This window comes from Gallus gallus, chromosome 25 (genome assembly GCF_016699485.2).
Source record: "Gallus gallus isolate bGalGal1 chromosome 25, bGalGal1.mat.broiler.GRCg7b, whole genome shotgun sequence".
Taxonomy (NCBI): Eukaryota; Metazoa; Chordata; class Aves; order Galliformes; family Phasianidae; genus Gallus; species Gallus gallus.
Window position 1 is genome coordinate 1,275,074 of NC_052556.1, and position 21,537 is coordinate 1,296,610.

A 21,537-nucleotide genomic window follows, 5' to 3' on the forward strand; every position below is an offset into this window, starting at 1 on the left:
AGGGCAGAGGTGGAACAATTTGGGAATTATGAAATACGGTGTAGCTTAGGTGCTGCCTGCAGGGCCTGACATTGCAGAGATGAGCCCAATTCATTTTGGGAACCATCCAGGCTCTCGGTGCTGCACATGGGGTTGGGCTATTCTGTTACTTCTAAGCATTAATCATCATCCTTTCATTCCTCAGGTGACAGAGATTGGCAAAGATGTCATTGGGCTGCGGATCAGCCCCCTCCAATTCCGCTGAGGTGTGTGCCGGTCCCTGGGAGGTGTGAGATCAGAGGGAGATGGTCCTGTTTCACAGCACTGTGTGGAAACTCTCACCTCCCACCATTCCAGCTTCTAGTAATGTCCCTTCACTGTAGCTCTACCTGTACTGTGTCTTAACTGCTCTTCCCCACCCAGGAATCCTGTTGTGAGGCTGCTTCTAAGTAGTAATAACTTGGGATCCCCTTTCAGATCCAGCTGATGTTGTGTTTGTGTACTGCTGCATCCAGGCATGTCTTTTCCAGAGGGTGTAATGTGGCTCTTGCTGAGACCTGGATATGTTATAATGCGCTCAATAGGAACTGCTCAAGAGGCACTGCTTGTCTCTCACTCTCATTAGTGTAGGGCTCCTTAAAGATCCTATGGCACCTGGATGGCAGGAGCAGCTGAGTCTGGCTTTCATAGGGGTGTGGCACTGTCTGGAACTGCGGCCAGCACAGCACCCTCAGAAGTGACTGGAGAGCAGCTCAGCACCCAAATGCTTGTGTTGACTCTTTGTTTTGTTGTCCTAGCAGCATTTCTCTGCATAATCTGCCTCTGACATAAATAAAGTAAATTGATGGTCTTGATCTTCCTGTTCTGTAGCTTAGATCTTAGATACTACATTATACTTCCTCTTTCCATGTCACCCACCCCCTCCCCTTGTGCTGTTAGGCTGCCAGATAACAGAATTTTCTCTATTTCCAGGAAATAGAGACTGCAGTACTGAAATAATCATCCTGGCAGCAATTGCTTCTGCTAATTCTAAGTGTGTAAGTGCTACTGCCTGTACTCCAGCTATCCTCATGCTCATTACCTCGTGCAGTTGTACCGTTTGGTGTTGCTGTGCCTTTCCTCATGGTATGCATCAGACTGGAGGTTCCTCCTTGTTGGGCAGATTGCACTTTGGAGCAGTGATGAGTGAGAATGTGTGTTCTTGCATCAGCAGAAAGAGCCAATTGCTCCTGCTCCCTCTGGGGCTGGCCTAGTTTGCTTGGCCTTTTCTCTGAAATGAAGCAAGGCTTTATGATAGGATTTTAAACCTTTATTCATAAAAACAAGGAGTGGGGATGTTGTGACTTGTTTCCATATTTGCAAAGGTCTTGGTTGAGTGAGGGTGAGATGAGGCTGCTGGGACTAAGGATGAGGAGGCTGAACGAGCAGTGCATCATGGCAGGCCACTGCAATGCCTCCTATGAGATTCAGGAACTCCTGGAAGTCCAGCTGCCCATCGCTGTTGATATCAAGCCGCTTCATCATCCTGTCCACAACAGCGGGGTCCTTCTGATTCTGCAAGAGACCAAAGGATGGGATCGATCCCTGCCTGAAGGGAAAGGCACCCCCCAGGTATGGACCTGCAGCTGGCTGCATTCAGCCCCCAGCACAGCTTTGGCAAAAGGAGCAGCATCTATTTGGGGCAGCGCTGGTCAGATTGTGCTCTGCTCATGGAAGTCAGGAGCTTTTCCCCTGTGCTCTGTGGCACAGCCAGAGGTTTTCACTGCCCTGGGAGCCTCCTGGCCTGGCTTTCACTCACCTTTGTGAAGGAAGCCAGCTCGGTGTTCATGAAAGTCCGGAATTCTTTCTTGGAGAGCTTGAGGTTGTCTCCTTCACGCCCTGCGTACCTCTGGAAGACGGCCAGCAGCGACTCAATGCAGCGCTCGGTCTCAGTGGGGGAAACCTTGGACTATGGAGCAGAAAAGGAACTCAGGGTATGCTTGCAGATTGCTCTGCCTTTGCAGAAGGGTCCTGGATCCTAGAGGAAGGCTCAGGGCCACCTGTCGCTCATTGCTTCCTGTGCCCAACCTGTCCAGCTGCATTTTTCTTTGGTATTCATTTCTTTCTTGCTCAGCACAGCCTTGTGGTGAGGAGAGATGGGAGTGGTGCAGGGCAGGGAGTGGTTGTGGCTGCTCTAGGGACGCAGCGGCTCCTAGGAACTTTGGGAGCATGGAAACTTCCCTGGGGATCCATCAGTTGACATTAGGGTGAAGGGTGAGGGCAGCTGCCTCTTCCTGGAGTCTTGCTGCCTTCCTCTGTGCTCTCCAGCACACTTGGCTGGGCCTGTATGTCTGTCTTCCCCTTCTTCCCATCCCCCCCCTCCCCTTGCAATGTCTGGTCAGAGCAGAAACTCTGAGTCATGGGAGAAAAATGTGAGTGGGGCTGGCACCCAACTGCAGCCAGAACTCGGGGAGCTGGGCTGCTCCAGCAGGATAAGGGTTAAGGCATAAAGTGATGGGCAAAAGGGGGATGTGGGGTACATCACCATCCCGTGGCTCCAGTCCTGTGGGCAGGGCTGGGTGGCATCTGCCCTTCCCTGTCCAACCTCAGCATCCTGGGGCCTCCCTGCCACATCCTGCGCTGTCCGAGGCCCCATTCATCCCCCTATTTAGTGGGCCTGCACTATGGAGCTTCCTCCACCCTCTGCTCTCGATTCCTCTGTATCCCCCACTCTGGACCCGAGCTGCACCCCCAGCAAAGGGTCTGGGAAGGAGAGCAGATAGAGCAAAGAGAAAGCTTGCTGCACCCCCAACCACGGGGACCCTCTGCTCTCCTCCCCTGCACCCTTCCTTGTACCCAGGCCCCTCCCTGAGAGCTTCAGCTCAGCTTTTGGCACTCTTCGCAGTGCCACGACGCATCTCGCTTCGGTTCTGCTTCCTTCCCCCCCCGCCCCTCCTTGCTCTCACTCACCATGGCTGGGGTTGGGGGCTCGGTGCGGTGCTCGCGGTGCGGTGCTCAGCGCTTTGCAGCAGTTGCGAGCTGTGTGAGCCTCGCCCAGCAGCGCCCGGCCCTGGTTCAGCCCCCCGGGGCCACGTTGGGCAATCGGCGTCTGTAACGGCGGATCGGGACGTGCCTGCGGTCCCCACCTCGGGCCCCTCCCTTCTCTTCTGCGTTGTAGTTTTTTGCAGTTATCACGCTTCCATTTTGTTTTCTCTATCCCCCCCCCCCCCCTTTTTTCTTTTGCCTCTTTTCACACCTTTGTAGCTCTCCTCGTTTCTTCTTCCCTAGGCTTAGGACTGAGCTCCCCGTGCTGCTCCTTGTAGCATCCTTGGGGTTTGCTTTTGATTTGGGCACCCCTGAAGGCAGCTCGTCCCCACCTCCCTGCCCAGAACACTCTGTCCGTTCCCTGTTATGTGCTCCCTGCCCTGGGGTGTAATGAGGCTGCTTAGAGCCAGGATGGGGCTATGGGGGTCAGATGGGCGCAGGGGGAGCACTGGGAGCTGCTCAGGCACGTTGGATGCACCCACGCCTGCTTGGAAATTCCAGCTGGAAACTGTGATTCAGAACAGGGGAAAGGCAGGCAGGAAATGGGTGGGGAGGGGCCCTTCCTCACCTGGTTTCCCTCATTTATTGCTCCACATTTTGGAAATTTAAAAAAAAGTAAAATTGCTTTTTTCCTTTCCCCCACATCCAACCTCTTCCAAATTGGAATCAACTCATTGAAAACAAAACAGATCTGAAACAGGAAGGCCGCTGCTCTTCAGGCTTTGCACTTCCTGCTGTGCTTTGCACTTCCCTCTGCGTCCTGAACGTGGAAATAAAAGCTGGGCTTGGAGCTGAGTGCTGTTTCCCCCTTTTGCAAGAGGAAATGCCAGCAGGGCTGTGCCTGGCCCAGTGCTGTTTGCAATATGGGGTCGTGGGAGGTTTCTGCTCTTGCTGCTGCTGCTGTGTTTGCTATGGAGGCGTTGGCAGTGTGTGCAGACAGCCCATCTGTGCCACTGTATATTTGTCACTGGGACACACAGTAGTCATGTGTGCAAAGGAGGGTGGTGGGGAGCAGAGCAGTGCATCTGGATGGGGCAGGGTCTGGTGAGAGGAGATCTGAGGAGGGCTCCTGACTGCGTATCGTGGTGTGTATCTGAGATCACTGTGTGTGTGTAGGACTACTCCGTAATCATGGGCACGTAGTAGAGGATTTGGTGTGATTTTTAGCAGCCCTTGTCTGGATTCAGTGCCTGAAACAAGGAGAGATCTGAACTGAGACACCCTCCCACCTCACTGATCCCCTGTATAAATTACAGATGAGGACGGCAGCAGGCAGTGCAGTCATCAGCTATTTATTGTGAATTTTCATGCAATACATCAGTGTGAAGAAGAAACCCCAATGCACCCTCCACCACCATTTCCCTGCGGTACCCACACAGAGCTCCACCACTTCAAAGCCTCCGTGATGCTGGGGCTGGGATTCTGTTCAGCTGCTGGGAGAGCAGGAAGGTGTGACCAAAAACCTTGAGCCTACAGAGGTGTTTTCCCAGCCTTGAGGAATTTCAGGCTCCGCGAGTGCGATCAGCTGAATGGGATTTTTGTTTGTGTAGTGCACAGCAGAAGCTGACAAGCAGCAGAGCCAGCTATGGGGTGAGAAATCAGAGTACTGAGCTGCAGAGCTGTCATGCCACAGGGCAGAAGAGACGACAGGAACACAAAGGACTGAGACCCAAGGAATCCAATTAGAGCAGGAAAGTGACTAAATATTGCAGTGGGGGGGGGGGGGGGGGGGGGGGGGGGACATAGATATAAGGAGGGCAGGCAGGAGCTGCTGATCCTGGCAGAACTCTCTACCTGTCTGTGTTGCTGAGGGTTTGTCAGGAGAGGAACCCCCAAAGCCTCTCACCACCTTGCAGAGCACCCCTTTGTGTTGAGCACTTCTGTGCCACCATGAGGTCACACCCTAAGCCTAGGGCAGAAGATGCTCAGAGGAGCCCTGTGGGTCCTACAGATGGGATAACCCCTCAGGGTGCCTTGGCCTCATCCCTCATAGGATGGCTTAGTGCTTGTGGGGCCATGGGGCTGCGTTCCTCCTCACGTTGAGGCTGAGTGTTATTCTCTTGCTGGGAGCTCCTTTTGCTGTTTTCCTCTTCTCGTGCCTGGCGGCTCCTGTCTGGTGAAGGGAGCTCTGCATCCTCATGGCAGCAGCCAGCTTCGTCCCTTTGGGGCACTGGGTGACGTGGTTCTTCTGCAGCTTGCTGGCCCTGCTTGTGAGCTTCCTGCAGCTCTGGAGCCCGGGCTGCAGGTGAACGGCTCTTGGCCTCCCTGTCTTTGTTTCCTTGGGATTCGGCTTCCTGTGAGACTTCCTCTTCAGTGGCTTTTGGTCCATCACCCTCTGGCTGATGATTCTTCTCTTCCACGTCATGCACACTGGGACTCTGGTGGTCCCTCCTGTCTTCCCTAGTCTCAGCCTGGCTGGTGTCATCCTTCAAGCTATCCAACTCAGGGGCAGAAGCCCCTTCCTTCACTCCTGTTGCAGACCTTTCCCGTATCTCACCTTTCCTGGGCTCCTCGAGCTCCCTTGCATTTTCCTGGGAACTGGAAGATGGCAGATGCTGCAGTTCGGGCTCCAGGACGCTGCTTTCTTTGCACGGCCCAACTGGTGGCTGTGGTGAAACGTAGCATTTCCTTACATAGACAGGCTGCCCTGAATCATTGGACTGCTGGCAGATGATCTCATATGTGGTAGCTTTGGGATCATTCAGGTTCTGGATAACATGGATCAAATACGCGATGGATTGAGGCTCACAGGGCTCAGGGACAGCCTGTACCTCTGGGCGTACATCAGGGTCAGAGGGGATATAGCGGACCCTCACATCAGTGACAGATGGAACTTCACCGGGGGGAACAAGGTCTCTGCTATCAACATCCACAGTTTGGTAGAGGCTTCTCTCCTGCCTTTCTCCCTGATCATCGCGTACTGGGAACCTATTTCGCTCCACTTCCAGGTCCCGCTGACGATCAAGCCTCCTTTCTCTTACAGGGGCCTCTTCCCTCGCTCGTGACCGTACAGCCCTCCTCTCCTTCACAGCTTCCTCATACTCATGGAGGGAATCTGCCCTTTCTACCTCCTCACGACAAACCTCTGCTTCAGCATCAGTCACAATGTCCTCTTGTGTCCTCTCATACCTCAATGATTCACGGGGTCTCCTGGCCTCTTCTCTCTCCCGTTCCCGGGACACGTGGCGGATCTCCACATCGGCTTCAGCTTCAGCCAAAATATCCTCCTGTGTCTTCTCATACCTCACTGATTCACGGGGTCTTCTGGCCTCTTGTTCTCTCTCCCTTTTTTGAGACACGCGGTGGATCTGCACATCAGCTTCAGCGACAATGTCCTCCCGTGTCCTCTCATACCTCTGTGATTCATGAGGTCTCCTGTCCTCTTGTTCTCTCTCCCTTCCTCGGGACACACGGCGGATCTCCACATCGGCTTCGGCTTCAGCCACAATGTCCTCCCGTGTCCTCTCATACCTCACTGAGTCACGAGGTTTCCTGGCCTCTTCCCTCTCCCGTTCCCGGGTCACACGGTGGATCTCCACATCGGCTTCAGCTTCAGCCACAATGTCCTCCCGTGTCCTCTCATACCTCTGTGATTCACGTGGTCTCCTGGCCTCCTCTTCTCTCTTCCGTTCCCGGCTCACCCAGCGGATCTCCAAATCAGCTTCAGCCACGATGTCCTCCCGTGTCCTCTCATACCTCACTGAGTCACGGGGTCTCCTGGCCTCCTCTTCCCTCTCCCGTTCTCGGCTCACACGGCGGATCTCCACTTCAGCTTCAGCTTCAGCCACGCTGTCCTCTCGTGTTTTCACATACCTCACCAACTCATTGGGTCTCCTGGCCTCCTCTCTCTCCCTTCCTCGGGACACACGGCGGATCTCCACTTCAGCTTCAGCTTCAGCCACGATGTCCTCCCGTGTCCTCTCATACCTCTGTGATTTACGTGGTCTCCTGTCCTCTTGTTCTCTCTCCCTTTTTTGGGTCACGTGGCGGATCTCCACATCGGCTTCAGCTTCAGCCACAATGTCCTCCCGTGTTCTGTCATAACGCACTGAGTCACGGGGTCTCCTGGCCTCCTCTTGCCTCTCCCGTTCTTGGCTCACACGGCGGATCTCCACATCGGCTTCAGCTTCAGCCACAATGTCCTCCCGTGTCCTCTCATACCTCTGTGATTCACGTGGTCTCCTGGCCTCTTGTTCTCTCTCCCTTCCTCGGGACACACGGCGGATCTCCACATCGGCTTCAGCTTCAGCCACAATGTCCTCTCGTGTTTTCACATACCTCACCAACTCATTGGGTCTCCTGGCCTCCTCTCTCTCCCTTCCTCGGGACACACGGCGGATCTCCACTTCAGCTTCAGCTTCAGCCACGATGTCCTCCCGTGTCCTCTCATACCTCTGTGATTCACGTGGTCTCCTGGCCTCTTGTTCTCTCTCCCTTCCTTGGGACACACGGCGGATCTCCACATCGGCTTCAGCTTCAGCCACAATGTCCTCTCGTGTTTTCACATACCTCACTGAGTCATCGGGTCTCCTGGCCTCCTCTCTCTCCCTTCCTCGGGACGCACGGTGGATCTCCACTTCAGCTTCAGCTTCAGCCACAATGTCCTCCCATGTCCTCTCATACCTCTGTGATTCACGTGGTCTCCTGTCCTCTTGTTCTCTCTCCCTTCCTCGGGACACACGGCGGATCTTCACATCGGCTTCAGCTTCCGCCACAATGTCCTCCCGTGTCCTCTCATACCTCACTGAGTCACGGGGTCTCCTGGCCTCCTCTTCTCTTTCCCGTTCCCGGGACACACGATGGATCTCCACATCGGCTTCAGCTTCAGCCACAATGTCCTCTTGTGTTTTCACATACCTCACCAACTCACAGGGTCTCCTGGCCTCTTCTCTCTCCCTTCCTCGGGACACACGGCGGATCTCCACATCAGCTTCGGCTTCCGCCGCAATGTCCTCCCGTGTCCTCTCATACCTCTGTGATTTATGTGGTCTCCTGTCCTCTTGTTCTCTCTCCCTTCCTTGGGACGCACGGCGGATCTCCACATCAGCTTCAGCTTCCGCCGCAATGTCCTCCCGTGTCCTCTCATACCTCACTGAGTCACGGGGTCTCCTGGCCTCCTCTTCTCTTTCCCGTTCCCGGGACACACGGTGGATCTCCACATCGGCTTCAGCTTCAGCCACAGTGTCCTCTTGTGTTTTCACATACCTCACCAGCTCATTGGGTCTCCTGGCCTCTTCTCTCTCCCTTCCTCGGGACACACGGCGGATCTCCACATCGGCTTCAGCTTCCGCCGCAATGTCCTCCCGTGTCCTCTCATACCTAACTGAATCACGGGGTCTCCTGGCCTCTTCCCTCTCCCGTTCCCGGGACACACGGTAGATCTCCACATCGGCTTCAGCTTCAGCCACAATGTCCTCTTGTGTTTTCACATACCTCACCGACTCACGGGGTCTCCTGGCCTCTTCTCTTTCCCTTCCTCGGGACACACGGCGGATCTCCACATCAGCTTCAGCTTCAGCCACAATGTCCTCCCGTGTCCTCTCATACCTCTGTGATTCACGTGGTCTCCTGGCCTCCTCTTCTCTCTCCCGTTCCCGGCTCACCCGGCGGATCTCCAAATCAGCTTCAGCCACGATGTCCTCCCGTGTCCTCTCATACCTCACTGAGTCACGGGGTCTCCTGGCCTCCTCTTCCCTCTCCCGTTCTCGGCTCACACGGCGGATCTCCACATCGGCTTCAGCTTCAGCCACGATGTCCTCCCGTGTCCTCTCATACCTCTGTGATTCACGTGGTCTCCTGTCCTCTTGTTCTCTCTCCCTTCCTCGGGACACACGGCGGATCTCCACATCGGCTTCAGCTTCAGCCACAATATTCTCTTGTGTCCTCTCATACCTCACTGAGTCACGGGGTCTCCTGGCCTCCTCTTCCCTCTCCCGTTCTCGGCTCACACGGCGGATCTCCACTTCAGCTTCAGCTTCAGCCACAATGTCCTCTCGTGTTTTCACATACCTCACTGAGTCATCGGGTCTCCTGGCCTCCTCTCTCTCCCTTCCTCGGGACGCACGGTGGATCTCCACTTCAGCTTCAGCTTCAGCCACGATGTCCTCCCGTGTCCTCTCATACCTCTGTGATTCACGTGGTCTCCTGTCGTCTTGTTCTCTCTCCCTTCCTCGGGACACACGGCGGATCTCCACATCAGCTTCAGCTTCCGCCACAATGTCCTCCCGTGTTCTCTCATACCTCTGTGATTCACATGGTCTCCTGGCCTCTTGTTCTCTCTCCCTTCCTTGGGACACACGGCGGATCTCCACATCGGCTTCAGCTTCAGCCACAATGTCCTCCCGTGTCCTCTCATACCTCACTGAGTCACGGGGTCTCCTGGCCTCCTCTTCTCTTTCCCGTTCCCGGGACACACGATGGATCTCCACATCGGCTTCAGCTTCAGCCACAATGTCCTCCCGTGTCCTCTCATACCTCACTGAGTCACGGGGTCTCCTGGCCTCTTCTCTCTCCCTTCCTCGGGACACACGGCGGATCTCCACATCGGCTTCAGCTTCAGCCACAATGTCCTCCCGTGTCCTCTCATACCTCTGTGATTCACGTGGTCTCCTGTCCTCTTGTTCTCTCTCCCTTCCTCGGGACACACGGCGGATCTCCACATCAGCTTCCGCTTCCGCCGCAATGTCCTCCCGTGTCCTCTCATACCTCTGTGATTTATGTGGTCTCCTGTCCTCTTGTTCTCTCTCCCTTCCTCGGGACACACGGCGGATCTCCACATCGGCTTCAGCTTCCGCTACAATGTCCTCCTGTGTCCTCTCATACCTCTGTGATTCACGTGGTCTCCTGTCCTCTTGTTCTCTCTCCCTTCCTCGGGACACACGGCGGATCTCCACATCAGCTTCAGCTTCCGCCACAATGTCCTCCCGTGTCCTCTCATACCTCACTGAGTCACGGGGTCTCCTGGCCTCCTCTTCTCTTTCCCGTTCCCGGGACACACGGTGGATCTCCACATCGGCTTCAGCTTCAGCCACAGTGTCCTCTTGTGTTTTCACATACCTCACCAGCTCATTGGGTCTCCTGGCCTCTTCTCTCTCCCTTCCTCGGGACACACGGCAGATCTCCACATCGGCTTCAGCTTCAGCCGCAATGTCCTCCCGTGTTCTGTCATACCTAACTGAATCACGGGGTCTCCTGGCCTCTTCCCTCTCCCGTTCCCTGGACACACGGTAGATCTCCACATCGGCTTCAGCTTCAGCCACAATGTCCTCTTGTGTTTTCACATACCTCACCGACTCACGGGGTCTCCTGGCCTCTTCTCTTTCCCTTCCTCGGGACACACGGCGGATCTCCACATCAGCTTCAGCTTCAGCCACAATGTCCTCCCGTGTCCTCTCATACCTCTGTGATTCACGTGGTCTCCTGGCCTCCTCTTCTCTCTTCCGTTCCCGGCTCACCCGGCGGATCTCCAAATCAGCTTCAGCCACGATGTCCTCCCGTGTCCTCTCATACCTCACTGAGTCACGGGGTCTCCTGGCCTCCTCTTCCCTCTCCCGTTCTTGGCTCACACGGCGGATCTCCACATCGGCTTCAGCTTCAGCCACGATGTCCTCCCGTGTCCTCTCATACCTCTGTGATTCACGTGGTCTCCTGGCCTCCTCTTCTCTCTTCCTTCCTCGGGACACACGGCGGATCTCCACATCGGCTTCAGCTTCAGCCACAATATTCTCTTGTGTCCTCTCATACCTCACTGAGTCACGGGGTCTCCTGGCCTCCTCTTCCCTCTCCCGTTCTCGGCTCACACGGCGGATCTCCACATCGGCTTCAGCTTCAGCCACAATGTCCTCTTGTGTTTTCACATACCTCACTGAGTCATCGGGTCTCCTGGCCTCCTCTCTCTCCCTTCCTCGGGACACACGGTGGATCTCCACTTCAGCTTCAGCTTCAGCCACAATGTCCTCCCGTGTCCTCTCATACCTCTGTGATTCACGTGGTCTCCTGTCGTCTTGTTCTCTCTCCCTTCCTCGGGACACACGGCGGATCTCCACATCGGCTTCAGCTTCAGCCACAATGTCCTCCCGTGTCCTCTCATACCTCTGTGATTCACGTGGTCTCCTGTCCTCTTGTTCTCTCTCCCTTCCTCGGGACACACGGCGGATCTCCACATCAGCTTCAGCTTCAGCCGCAATGTCCTCCCGTGTCCTCTCATACCTCACTGAGTCACGGGGTCTCCTGGCCTCCTCTTCTCTTTCCCGTTCCCGGGACACACGATGGATCTCCACATCGGCTTCAGCTTCAGCCACAATGTCCTCTTGTGTTTTCACATACCTCACCAACTCACAGGGTCTCCTGGCCTCTTCTCTCTCCCTTCCTCGGGACACACGGCGGATCTCCACATCAGCTTCCGCTTCAGCCACAGTGTCCTCCCGTGTCCTCTCATACCTCACTGAGTCACGAGGTCTCCTGGCCTCCTCTTCTCTCTTCCGTTCCCGGCTCACACGGCGGATCTCCACATTAGCTTCAGCTTCCGCCGCAATGTCCTCCCGTGTTCTCTCATGCCTCTGTGATTCACGTGGTCTCCTGTCCTCTTGTTCTCTCTCCCTTCCTCGGGACACACGGCGGATCTCCACATCGGCTTCAGCTTCAGCCACAATGTCCTCCCGTGTCCTCTCATACCTCACTGAGTCACGGGGTCTCCTGGCCTCCTCTTCTCTTTCCCGTTCCCGGGACACATGGTGGATCTCCACATCGGCTTCAGCTTCAGCCACAGTGTCCTCTTGTGTTTTCACATACCTCACCAGCTCATTGGGTCTCCTGGCCTCTTCTCTCTCCCTTCCTCGGGACACACGGCGGATCTCCACATCGGCTTCAGCTTCCGCCGCAATGTCCTCCCGTGTCCTCTCATACCTCACTGAGTCACGGGGTCTCCTGGCCTCCTCTTCTCTCTCCCGTTCCCGGGACACACGATGGATCTCCACATTAGCTTCAGCTTCAGCCACAAGGTCCTCTTGTGTTTTCACATACCTCACCAACTGATGGGGTCTCCTGGCCTCTTCTCTCTCCCTTCCTCGGGACACACGGCGGATCTCCACATCAGCTTCAGCTTCAGCCACAATGTCCTCCCGTGTCCTCTCATACCTCTGTGATTCACGTGGTCTCCTGTCCTCTTGTTCTCTCTCCCTTCCTTGGGACACACGGCGGATCTCCACATCAGCTTCAGCTTCTGCCGCAATGTCCTCCCGTGTCCTCTCATACCTCTGTGATTCACGTGGTCTCCTGTCCTCTTGTTCTCTCTCCCTTCCTCGGGACACACGGCGGATCTCCACATCGGCTTCAGCTTCAGCCACAACGTCCTCCCGTGTCCTCTCATACCTCACTGAGTCACGAGGTCTCCTGGCCTCCTCTTCTCTTTCCCGTTCCCGGGACACACGGTGGATCTCCACATCGGCTTCAGCTTCAGCCACAATGTCCTCCCATCTCTGTCCTGACCTCAACAATTCACGAGGTCTCCTGGCCTCCTCTTCTCTCTTCCGTTCCCGGCTCACCCGGTGGATCTCCACATCGGCTTCAGCTTCCGCCGCAATGTCCTCCCGTGTCCTCTCATAGCTCTGTGATTCACGTGGTCTCCTGTCCTCTTGTTCTCTCTCCCTTCCTCGGGACACACGGCGGATCTCCACATCGGCTTCAGCTTCAGCCACAACATCCTCCCGTGTCTTATCATACCTCTGTGATTCACGTGGTTTCCTGTCCTCTTGTCCTGTTTCCCGTTTTTGGGTCACGTGGCGGATCTCCACATCGGCTTCCGCTTCTGCCGCAATGTCCTCCCGTGTTCTCTCATACCTCACTGATTCACGGGGTCTCCTGAGCTTCCCCTCCCTCTCCCGTTTTCGGGACACACAGGGGATCTGCACATCAGCTTCAGCTTCAGCCACAATGTCCTCTTGTGTTTTCACATACCTCACCAACTCATCGGGTCTCCTGTCCTCTTCTCTCTCCCTTCCTCGGGACACACGGCGGATCTCCACATTGGCTTCAGCTTCAGCCACAATGTCCTCCCGTGTCCTGTCATACCTCTCTGAGTCACGGGGTCTCCTGTCCTCTTGTTCTCTCTCCCGTTCCCGGGACACACGGCGGATCTCCACATCAGCTTCAGCTTCAGCCACAATATTCTCTTGTGTTTTCACATGTCTCACTGATTCATGAGGTCTCCTGTCCTCCAGTTCTCTCTCCCTTCCTCGGCTCACACGGTGGATCTCCACATCAGCTTCCGCTTCAGCCACAGTGTTCTCCTGTGTCCTCTGGTACCTGGCCGATTCACGTGGTCTCTTGGCCTCCTCTTCTCTCTCCCTTTTTTGGGTCTCACGGCGGATCTTTACAGTGGCTTCAGCTTCTGCCACACTGTCCTCTTGTGTTCTTTCTTCCATCATGGATTCACATGATTTTCTGTCCTTCTGAGTTTTCCCTTGTTCGTAATAATCTTCTTCCAGCTCCCTTGTATTATTGTATTTATGGCTTATTACTAGCGGTTCCTGGAGGTATGACTGATGCAGCCTTTCTGAATCCAGGCATTCAGGCTTGCACGGCTGGCGGCTGCTTCTTTCAAGTTCTTTTTGTTCCAACTTACGTAGGTGGTTGCGGCTTCTCTCATCTTTGAGTAATTCAGGATTTCGTGGTTGATTGTGCCTTCCTCTATCTGCTTCTTCTGGCTCATGTGGCCGACGGCTGCTTCTGCCATGTGCCACTGCCTCTTGATCTTGTGGTCTATGGTTTCTTTGATCATAAGCTGGCAATGCTGGCTCACGTGGCTGACGGTCACTCCGCCGGTCTGGCAGCAGCTGTGGTTCACAGGAATGGCTGCAGCTCCTCACGTCTGCCAGTTGCTCTCGTTGAGGCTTCTCTTGATTTTGTCTCTCATCATTCTGTGCTGCCTTCAAGCTGCCATGCTTGTGGCTTTGTAAATCTCCCAGTCTGTCCAGCTCAGGTGGCTGACGTCTTTGTCTGCTTCGTTGGTCGCATGGCTCTTGGGTTTGTTCTTCATATTCCTGAGGGATTATTTCACTCGGCCTGGTGCTTTGTCTTGCATCAGCTCTGCTTTGTGTGTTATGTTGCTGGCGATGACTTCCTGTCTCCTCGTGTGTCTCAAGATCCTGTACCCTTGTGTCTGGTTGTGGCTCAGGTATGCAGGGGGGATGGCGATTACGCTCAAGTGTTTGTGGTTCCTCTTCCTGGAGCTGCTGACGGCTCCCTCTGTTCTTAATTTCAGGCTCTTGGATTGTCTTGCTGCTGGTTATCAGTTTTGTTCTTTGCAGAAGGCATTGTCCCTTCTGCAGGTACCAGTAGCAGGCCTTAGCTACTCTGAATACCAAAAGCAGGAACTCATTAAAATCAATTTCCCCATCTCCATCCCACTCCAGAAACTGCAGAATCTTTTCAATTGTCTGAGGGTCATGTGGGTTCTGTAGGAAAAACACACATTGAGAAACAAAAAAAGGATTTTAGCCTTGCTGCTCCTTGTCAGGAAATGCAAACCCAGTGATCATGACAATCTCTTCTACTTGCATCTCTCTTAGGTTCACTTTTGTAGCTCAGCATCTCCTTCATGGCTGTGTTCTCCATTTTCCTGGTGGTTCCCTGGCTACCACTAACCATTCGGAGATGCCATATCCCTCCACTAGATGCATTTCTTTTCTATTTTTGAAAGTAAACCACCTCACAGTTAATTCTTCAATTTTTTCCCATTTGTTCACAACAAAATCTATAGGAAGAACTTTTGCAGACAGTACAAAACCACACATCTGCTGCTCTGTGTTGGTAAAAGCCTTTGCATCCCACTTCCCTGTGGTCACAAGAGTCATCCCCTCTCCAGAAAGTTTTCTGGTCCCTACACTTCAATTTTGTCCTCAATCTCTACCCATCACTGCAGCACTCACCACTATGGCATCTGCAAATTCCTTCTCGATGAACTCCTTCATCTTTCTTCGGTTGAGTTTGGATTGGTCTCCATCTTCCTTTGCATGTTGGTAAAAGACAGTAATGATGGTGGAAACACTATCTAAGAAGTGAGACATCTTTCTGCAGATTCAAGCAAGCCTGCAAGAAAAATAGCAGACCTAAGGATTGGAGATCATTTGGCTGAGCCTGGAAGAGGGGAAGGATTGCTGGGGTCAAGCTGTGCACATTAATGAGAGTCTGGGTGCCCTGAGCTGTGTGTCTGCTCCTCTACCAAGGCAGGCTGTGCTTTACCAGGGCACTGGGAAGATATCCAAATGCTTAGGGGTTTTGGTGGGATGGGGAGTGTCCTCTAACTTGCCTGTTGACGTATTGGAATGACGTTTGGTATGGGATGGCAGGATGCCTGCATTTTTGGGTTGCAGGGAGGGGATTGGGGATGGTGACTCAAGAGATACCCCAAGAACCGGTCCCTGTGGGCTCTAATAACTCCTTCAGTTTCCAGAACCAATGCAGCTCTTTCTACTTGGCGCTGGGATGCACCAGCTCCTCTAGAGAGGTCAGAGGATGTCTAAGGCAGTGCTGGAACATCCTGAGAGAGGACCCAGCTGGGGCAGAGGTGGATAGAGCATTCACAGAAGGTTAAACAAGTCCTGTGACCGGCAGCAATGCAAATCAATTGATGAATCTCATGTTACAGCATCAGGTTGTTGTCCAACAGATTTTGGCCAAAGAAAATGGTCAGATCACCCAGGTCAGAAATATTTATTGAATTTAATGGCAATCTCCTGGGCAGAAAGCAGTGCTCCTGCTTGAGCTTTGTGTCTGGAAACCTCAAATGCCACCTCTGTGCTCCCTGCAGGATCCCTAAGCCTGTTATTGGCTGCATTGGTGCCAGGATCTCAGCTTGCAACTGGGGAAGCTGCTCCCTGCCTGCTTGCAGCATGCACACATGCATGAACACACGCACGCATGCACGTCTGCATGCGTCTTGCTATTTCTATGGAAAACCCAGCACTTCTTCAATCTTTCACCCTGGGTGGGAGATGAGTGCAGACCAAAGTGAGGCGCCAGACCTGGCTCCATCTCTCCTTTTCGCTTGGAGGAAAACTGCCTTTTCACACAACACACAACAAAGAGCATGCAGCTGTCCAAATAGCGAAAAATAACATTTCATTGAAGATAAACCCGAACGACACTCGGAAAACAGTGCAGCAGAAACATCATTACTACCCGAGACAGATCCTACAGAAATCATTCATTTTCACCCAGCAAAGCTTGCTTTTCAGAAGGAACGACTTACCCAAGTCACCAATGGGATCAAATGGGATTCCTGTGAAGCCGTGCAGAGTGATCGGAGGACTCGAGCGCTTTTATAGGGTCCTTGGTGGAGGAGCAGAAAGGAGCCACCCTTTGTGGACATTGTCCTGATTCATCTTTGGCCAAACCCAGCTGCACCTTCACGTCCTCAAACGGGTTATTTAACTTATCATCCCATTACCTATCATTTTAACCCAGAAATAGCAGTTGCCATGTGGCAATTCAAGCATCTGCTGGTTCCGCCTAATCCGGACTGTAAAGTTATTTTACGGGCTGATTGTGTTTCAGATTTAAAAGAAAAATCTAGACTGCCTATAAAGTATATATATACATTAATGGGAGGATGTATTTTTTTATGAACATGTATCTTCGTAGGCATGCGTTTATGTATGTATAATACGTGCACATAAAAATAGCACCAGAGTGAACCCGGGAGGGTGTTGTAAGCAGATGTGGGGACCTGCCCACCGCTTTGCAGATCCCTGGGGCTGGGGTCCAGTAGCTTGGCTTTGTGTTTTGCTCGTGGAGGAAGGACAGTAGAAGCCCCAGGAACTACAAAAGTGGTGAAATGTACGTGGGCAGCAGAGAGATCCCCAAATCCTGCAGAGATCTCAGCTTGTGTGGTGTTCTTGTAGCATGTGCTGAAATATATATACATATTTTTTTCTCCTTGATAACTGCTTATTAAGGAGCCTTTCCCTGTATTATCCTTTTTTTTGTTGTTGTTGTTGTTGAAACAAACAAACAAAAAAGCCCAAGCCAACAAAACTTTTGTGAACAGTAAAATCTGAAAAATGGACTTTTTAACCAGAAAACACCTATTCAACATGCAACGACTTTCCATTGAGAAAAATGATGATACAACATGTTTTTTTTTACGTTAACTCTCTTCTGTGAGTGGATTTTGTTCCAACTTTTCTTGATCTTTAATTAAAACTAAAAGTGGAAACCTCTCGGCTGGGAGCTCGATTCATGTTGAAGCTTCATCTGGTTGCTCTAGGCAACTTTTGCTGTAATTGCCTCTCCAATCCACCCCCCTTTTTTTTTCCCTTTAATATCTTGTAAGTGTAAATGAATTAGAGACCAGTGGGTTCCTCTATTCCTCCCAAACTCCTTCTGTGCAGGGAGCATACAAGGAAAGCTTTGGCCATGCCACTTGGGCTCTGTGTTGGAGCTGAGCTGCATGACATGACAGAGACATTGCGGGCAGCTCCGGAGCAGGAACTGGCCACGCCGCCTTGGGTGAGCTGCTCATCTATCCCATCTGATGGTAAGAACATACTGGGTGTAGGAGTCTAATTAATTAGTGCTGGTAACACCTTGGGGATATTCATACAAGTGCTCACGGAGGATTGTTACTAACCATGCTTCATTTTTGAGCTTTTTTTTTCAGGATTAAATTATACTGGTGTAAATTATACCCCACCTGTGGGATAATGATACCCTTGGGAAACTGTAATTTTATGGTAGATTGCAGTTATTATTAAAATTAGAGTATTACAGTGTGGCTGGAACTTGTACGCACAATGTCCTATAACAGTCTGCAATCCCCGCAGGGGCTGAGGACATTGGGAGGCACCGGGCAGATTTCAGGTGTTAATAGAGGCAGAGGTTCACAGAAGCAGCACCAAACCATGTTCTCCAAAGGCTTGGATGTCCCCAGAGAGGGCTCTCAAAGGGGGGATTTGGGTCAGTTTTTCAAAGCTGTCATGCAACAGGGTGGGCTCCCTTCTCCTTCCATCCAGTTCTGTGTAGATCACTGTCTGTGTTCATATAGGGTGGCCAAGCCTCATTTAGTCATTGAGATCACCCATTGATCATTGGGGTCATCCATCAGTGGGATCATCCATTGGTCTTTGGGATCATCTGCTGATCATCAGTGGGATCATCTGGTGATCATTGAGATGGTCTATTGTTTAATAGGATCATTCATTGATTCAACCTCAGAAGAACTGGGCTCCTCATGGGGTATATAAGACTTCTCTCTTAACACCTCCCAGCCTTGCAGGTATCTTAAACAGGTCCTTGGGTCTGTGGGGTAATTTTCACTCTGCTGTAATGTTCTTCTTAAAATGAACCAAAAAACCCTCCCCCCAACTTCAAATACAACACTGCAAAAGTACAATAATTTGGAATAGAGTGTATAATTATCACATCATTAACAGGGCTTGGGGGTCATTTTTTTACTGGTGCTGCAAAAGGCTGTGGCTGATGGACTGAGGAGTGTGGTGATGGGAGAACTGAGCCAGGGCCAATAAGTAGCAAAGAGCTGTTCAACAGTCCTCAACTGAGAGCTGTTTTGCAAGAAAAAATGGTGTTTTCTGGGAAAGAAAATGTTCTGAGGAACATCTCAGATGGAATGGACGTTCTGATGTATTTGTGATGGAATTTAAATCTCATCTGTCCCATTTCATTTTGACAACACTCACAGCTGCCATTAAGGTGGGTCGGGCTCTGCTTTCACCAAGATGTTTTATCATCAGAAGAGCAGAGTGGTGCGTTTCGTGTCCAATGCATTTGACTGTGACGTCAGCACTTATAGACCAAATCATTTTCAAAACATGTCTCCTGGAGATCATTTTGAAATGCTGCATTTTTGGTTCTGATTCAGCACATAGCAAATTGTGAAATTCCGGTGTGTCCCGGAGCAGTGACGCTCTGTTTCCCAGTGAGGTCTCTGTACTCTGCTTGTCACCGGCCACAGAGCAGGAGGTGCGGGTGCATTTATCATCCACTGATTTGGCTGATAGGGAGCCAGCAAAAGATAATATGGGGAAAAACAGGCTGAGCATCACCTCCCAGCGGGATGCGGAATCCTGGTGGTCCGGCACATCCAAACCCATAATAACCCCCCTGACTTCAGTGAGCTGCTCGCACCCACAATCACCCACATCCCTACGTGCACATCCGGAGCCGGTACCCGAAATTCCCGAGGCTGAGGCCAGATCCACGTGTGCATGGATTGCGTGTCAGCTTTTTGCATCCAGCCTCCCAGGTGTTACTGGGACTACATGTACGTGAGTAATGGGGATTAATATACCTCCACTCCGCTCGGAGCATTCAGTAGCTAATAGGGATTTTTAATTTTCATACTGTGTTCCACATCTCCTCCTTTATTTTATTCTTAATAAGTGAGGATAAATAAGACAAATCCCTCCCACTGAGCATTCAGAGCTCTTGATTCTTTTTGCAGCAGACATGCACAGTGCCTGGAGCAGATGCATGCTGCCAGGTAGCTGCTCAGACATCATCATGCCATCGCATCAGTCCCAACATCCACCCTCTCTGAAGACATTGGATGTCACATCCCTGCCTAGAGGGACCCATGGATTCACCTTTGGCTGCCTGCCCCCAGGACACAACACCCCAGGGCCACATGGCCCTGTGTCATACATGGAGTGGACACTGAGGTCCTTTGTGCTAGCTCAGAATGGTGCAGCAATACACCAGGACACTGTGCTGATTTGCAGTCAGTTTTATTGCTTTGTTTATACAGGCAGAGGCAGCCTAATACAGGATAAGAGAGAAGGTCTCAAGCCAGGAATAGTTCAATACAAGCTAGGGGTGCAAGCCCAGGGTTAAGAAAGGATCGAACAAGATATAACAAATGGCATTGGACAAAATATCCCACCTTGCTGGTACCAATAGCCACAGTTGCACAGGGCTCACTGCAGCTCTTACTTCCTCGGAGGCCACTGAGGCTGCAGGTGCTCCTGCTCCGCCACGTGTTTTCCTTTGCCATGAGCCCCATGTTGCTGTTGTCCTGGGACACGTTCAGCCTCAGCCCCACTGCCTTCTCGCACTATCACTGTGGGGTTGGGGAGGTGAGCCGGGTCGTGCTGGGTCCCTGAGGGCTGGGGATCTGGGTGGGGGCTTGTGCCCCTCACTGGAGGTGGCAGCTCTTGGGTCCCTTTGGGGCTGGGGTCCTGCCAATGGGCCACATGGTCCTTAGTCTTGTCTGTGGTTCCTCCTGGTGTCTTGGTGGGAGAAGTGTGGCTCTGCTCTGCTGGCTTCAGTTCATGCCTCTGGTGGTGGTCCTGTCCCAGCTTTGGTGTCTCGGTCACTTTGTCCTGGTGGGGTTTTGGGTCATGTTTTGGTGTTTTTTCAGCTTCTTGGGTATTTCTGTCCTCCTCTGGAGACTTGGTGACCACATTCTCACCTCTCTTTGGACTCTGTTCTGGTGTCTTGGCCCTGTCATCCTGATGAGTGTCCTGGTTGTCCTTTGGTGTCTCACTCTTTTTCTGTTGGGTGCTTTCATTGTTCTTCGGTGTCTCAACCTCCTGGGTCTTTTGAGTATCCTGAACCTTTGGTATCTCACTCTTCTCAATCTTTTGGGTGTCCTGGTACTTTGGTGTCCCACCTTCCTGTTTCTGTTGGGTGCCTTGGTGGTTCTTCGGTTCCTCACTCTCTTGGTGCTGTTGGGTGTCCTGATCCTGTTGGGGTGTCCCACCCTCCTGCACCTGCTCGCTCACCCCCTGCTCCAGGACCTGCTTGTGTTGCTGCTCCCCATCTGCCTCCTCTTGCACCGTCAACTCCTGATCATATTCTGGCTCCAGGTACTGCTGGAGTTGCCTGTGGCAAGCCTTGGCCACGCGGAAAATCAGGCTGAGGAACTCACCAAAGTCAATCTTGCCACTGCTGTCTTCATCAAGGAAGAACAACACCTCGTCAACAGTTCTGGGATCCCAGGCATCCTGCAAGGAAACAACGTCAGCAAGGCCCGCGAACCCTTTGAAGGACTTCTCTGGAATCAATCACTCCAAGAGAAACCCATCCCCATGTGCCCTCCCCATAGCTAGTGTTGCTGGATCCTCACCGTGATCACATCCCCAAACTCCTGCTCAATGAGCTGCCGCAGCTCCCCCCTGCTCAGGGTGCTGCTGTCGCCGTCACTCCTGGCATAGGTGTAGAAGACAGTGATGATGCCATTGATGTTCTCCTGGAGCTGGGCCATCTCCCCACAGAATAGAGGCAGCCTGCTAGAAAGACACCAAAAGACAAAAAGGGTCTTTTACTTGGTTTTCAGGTATGTCCCTCTCATACAGCGCAGCTGGACAGGAAGATGAGCCAGAAGGACTTCAATACAACCAAACGGAGTGTTTTTTTCCTTAAGGGGAGCTCAGAGAATGCTCAGGGCCCCGAGCTCCCACTTTCCTGCAGGGTCTGTCTGGGCTTACCTGGGTGAGAAGAGCGCAGTGTGCAGCCAACCTGCTCCCAGCAGCCTTATATACAACAGCATCATGCAGGGATACAGCGTCAGCAGGGTGC

The 21,537-nt window shown here is 52.6% G+C and overlaps 4 protein-coding genes and 1 long non-coding RNA gene across 26 annotated transcripts in view; 2 read left to right on the forward strand and 3 right to left on the reverse strand.

Annotated features, from left to right (window-relative positions):
* COPA (coatomer protein complex subunit alpha) overlaps nucleotides 1-4,735 on the forward strand; it is a 22,287-nt gene extending 17,552 nt beyond the window's left edge. The window contains exon 33 of the mRNA NM_001031405.3: nucleotides 185-4,735. Coding sequence (NP_001026576.2) covers nucleotides 185-244 — 60 coding nt within the window. The 3' untranslated portion in view covers nucleotides 245-4,735. The remainder of the gene's footprint in view (nucleotides 1-184) is intronic.
* S100A11 (S100 calcium binding protein A11) lies at nucleotides 1,274-3,004 on the reverse strand. Its single transcript, NM_205166.3, has 3 exons — nucleotides 2,929-3,004; nucleotides 1,778-1,927; nucleotides 1,274-1,533 (listed from the first exon to the last, which is right to left on the reverse strand). Exons 1-3 carry the CDS (start codon nucleotides 2,929-2,931, stop codon nucleotides 1,381-1,383), a joined length of 306 nt encoding a protein of 101 aa, NP_990497.1. The 5' UTR covers nucleotides 2,932-3,004; the 3' UTR covers nucleotides 1,274-1,380.
* On the reverse strand, nucleotides 4,280-16,298 carry LOC101751678 (trichohyalin-like). Of its 21 annotated transcripts, none has more exons than XM_046903880.1 (5): nucleotides 16,253-16,298; nucleotides 14,931-15,090; nucleotides 10,608-14,456; nucleotides 9,891-10,490; nucleotides 4,280-9,656 (listed from the first exon to the last, which is right to left on the reverse strand). In XM_046903880.1, the coding sequence occupies exons 2-5, from the start codon at nucleotides 15,066-15,068 to the stop codon at nucleotides 4,968-4,970; spliced, it is 9,276 nt and encodes a 3,091-aa protein (XP_046759836.1). In that variant the 5' UTR covers nucleotides 15,069-15,090; nucleotides 16,253-16,298; the 3' UTR covers nucleotides 4,280-4,967. The 21 variants fall into 21 exon arrangements, with proteins under 21 accessions (XP_046759836.1, XP_046759838.1, XP_046759831.1 ...); XM_046903882.1 differs by having other exon boundaries at nucleotides 4,280-8,639; nucleotides 9,339-10,490; XM_046903875.1 differs by having other exon boundaries at nucleotides 4,280-8,778; nucleotides 8,896-10,490.
* On the forward strand, nucleotides 10,948-17,222 carry LOC121107559. The gene is made up of 2 exons (XR_005841818.2): nucleotides 10,948-10,993; nucleotides 12,506-17,222. It is a non-coding gene; the product is annotated as an uncharacterized LOC121107559 (long non-coding RNA).
* A 2,506-nt stretch (nucleotides 17,223-19,728) lies between these two features.
* Nucleotides 19,729-21,474, reverse strand: CRNN (cornulin). 2 transcript variants are annotated; one of them, XM_046903939.1, is made up of 3 exons: nucleotides 21,447-21,474; nucleotides 21,086-21,245; nucleotides 19,729-20,963 (listed from the first exon to the last, which is right to left on the reverse strand). In XM_046903939.1, the coding sequence occupies exons 2-3, from the start codon at nucleotides 21,221-21,223 to the stop codon at nucleotides 19,947-19,949; spliced, it is 1,155 nt and encodes a 384-aa protein (XP_046759895.1). In that variant the 5' UTR covers nucleotides 21,224-21,245; nucleotides 21,447-21,474; the 3' UTR covers nucleotides 19,729-19,946. The 2 variants fall into 2 exon arrangements, with proteins under 2 accessions (XP_046759895.1, NP_001165847.2); NM_001172376.2 differs by having other exon boundaries at nucleotides 19,730-20,963; nucleotides 21,086-21,248; nucleotides 21,447-21,470.
* Nucleotides 21,475-21,537: the final 63 nt, after the last annotated feature.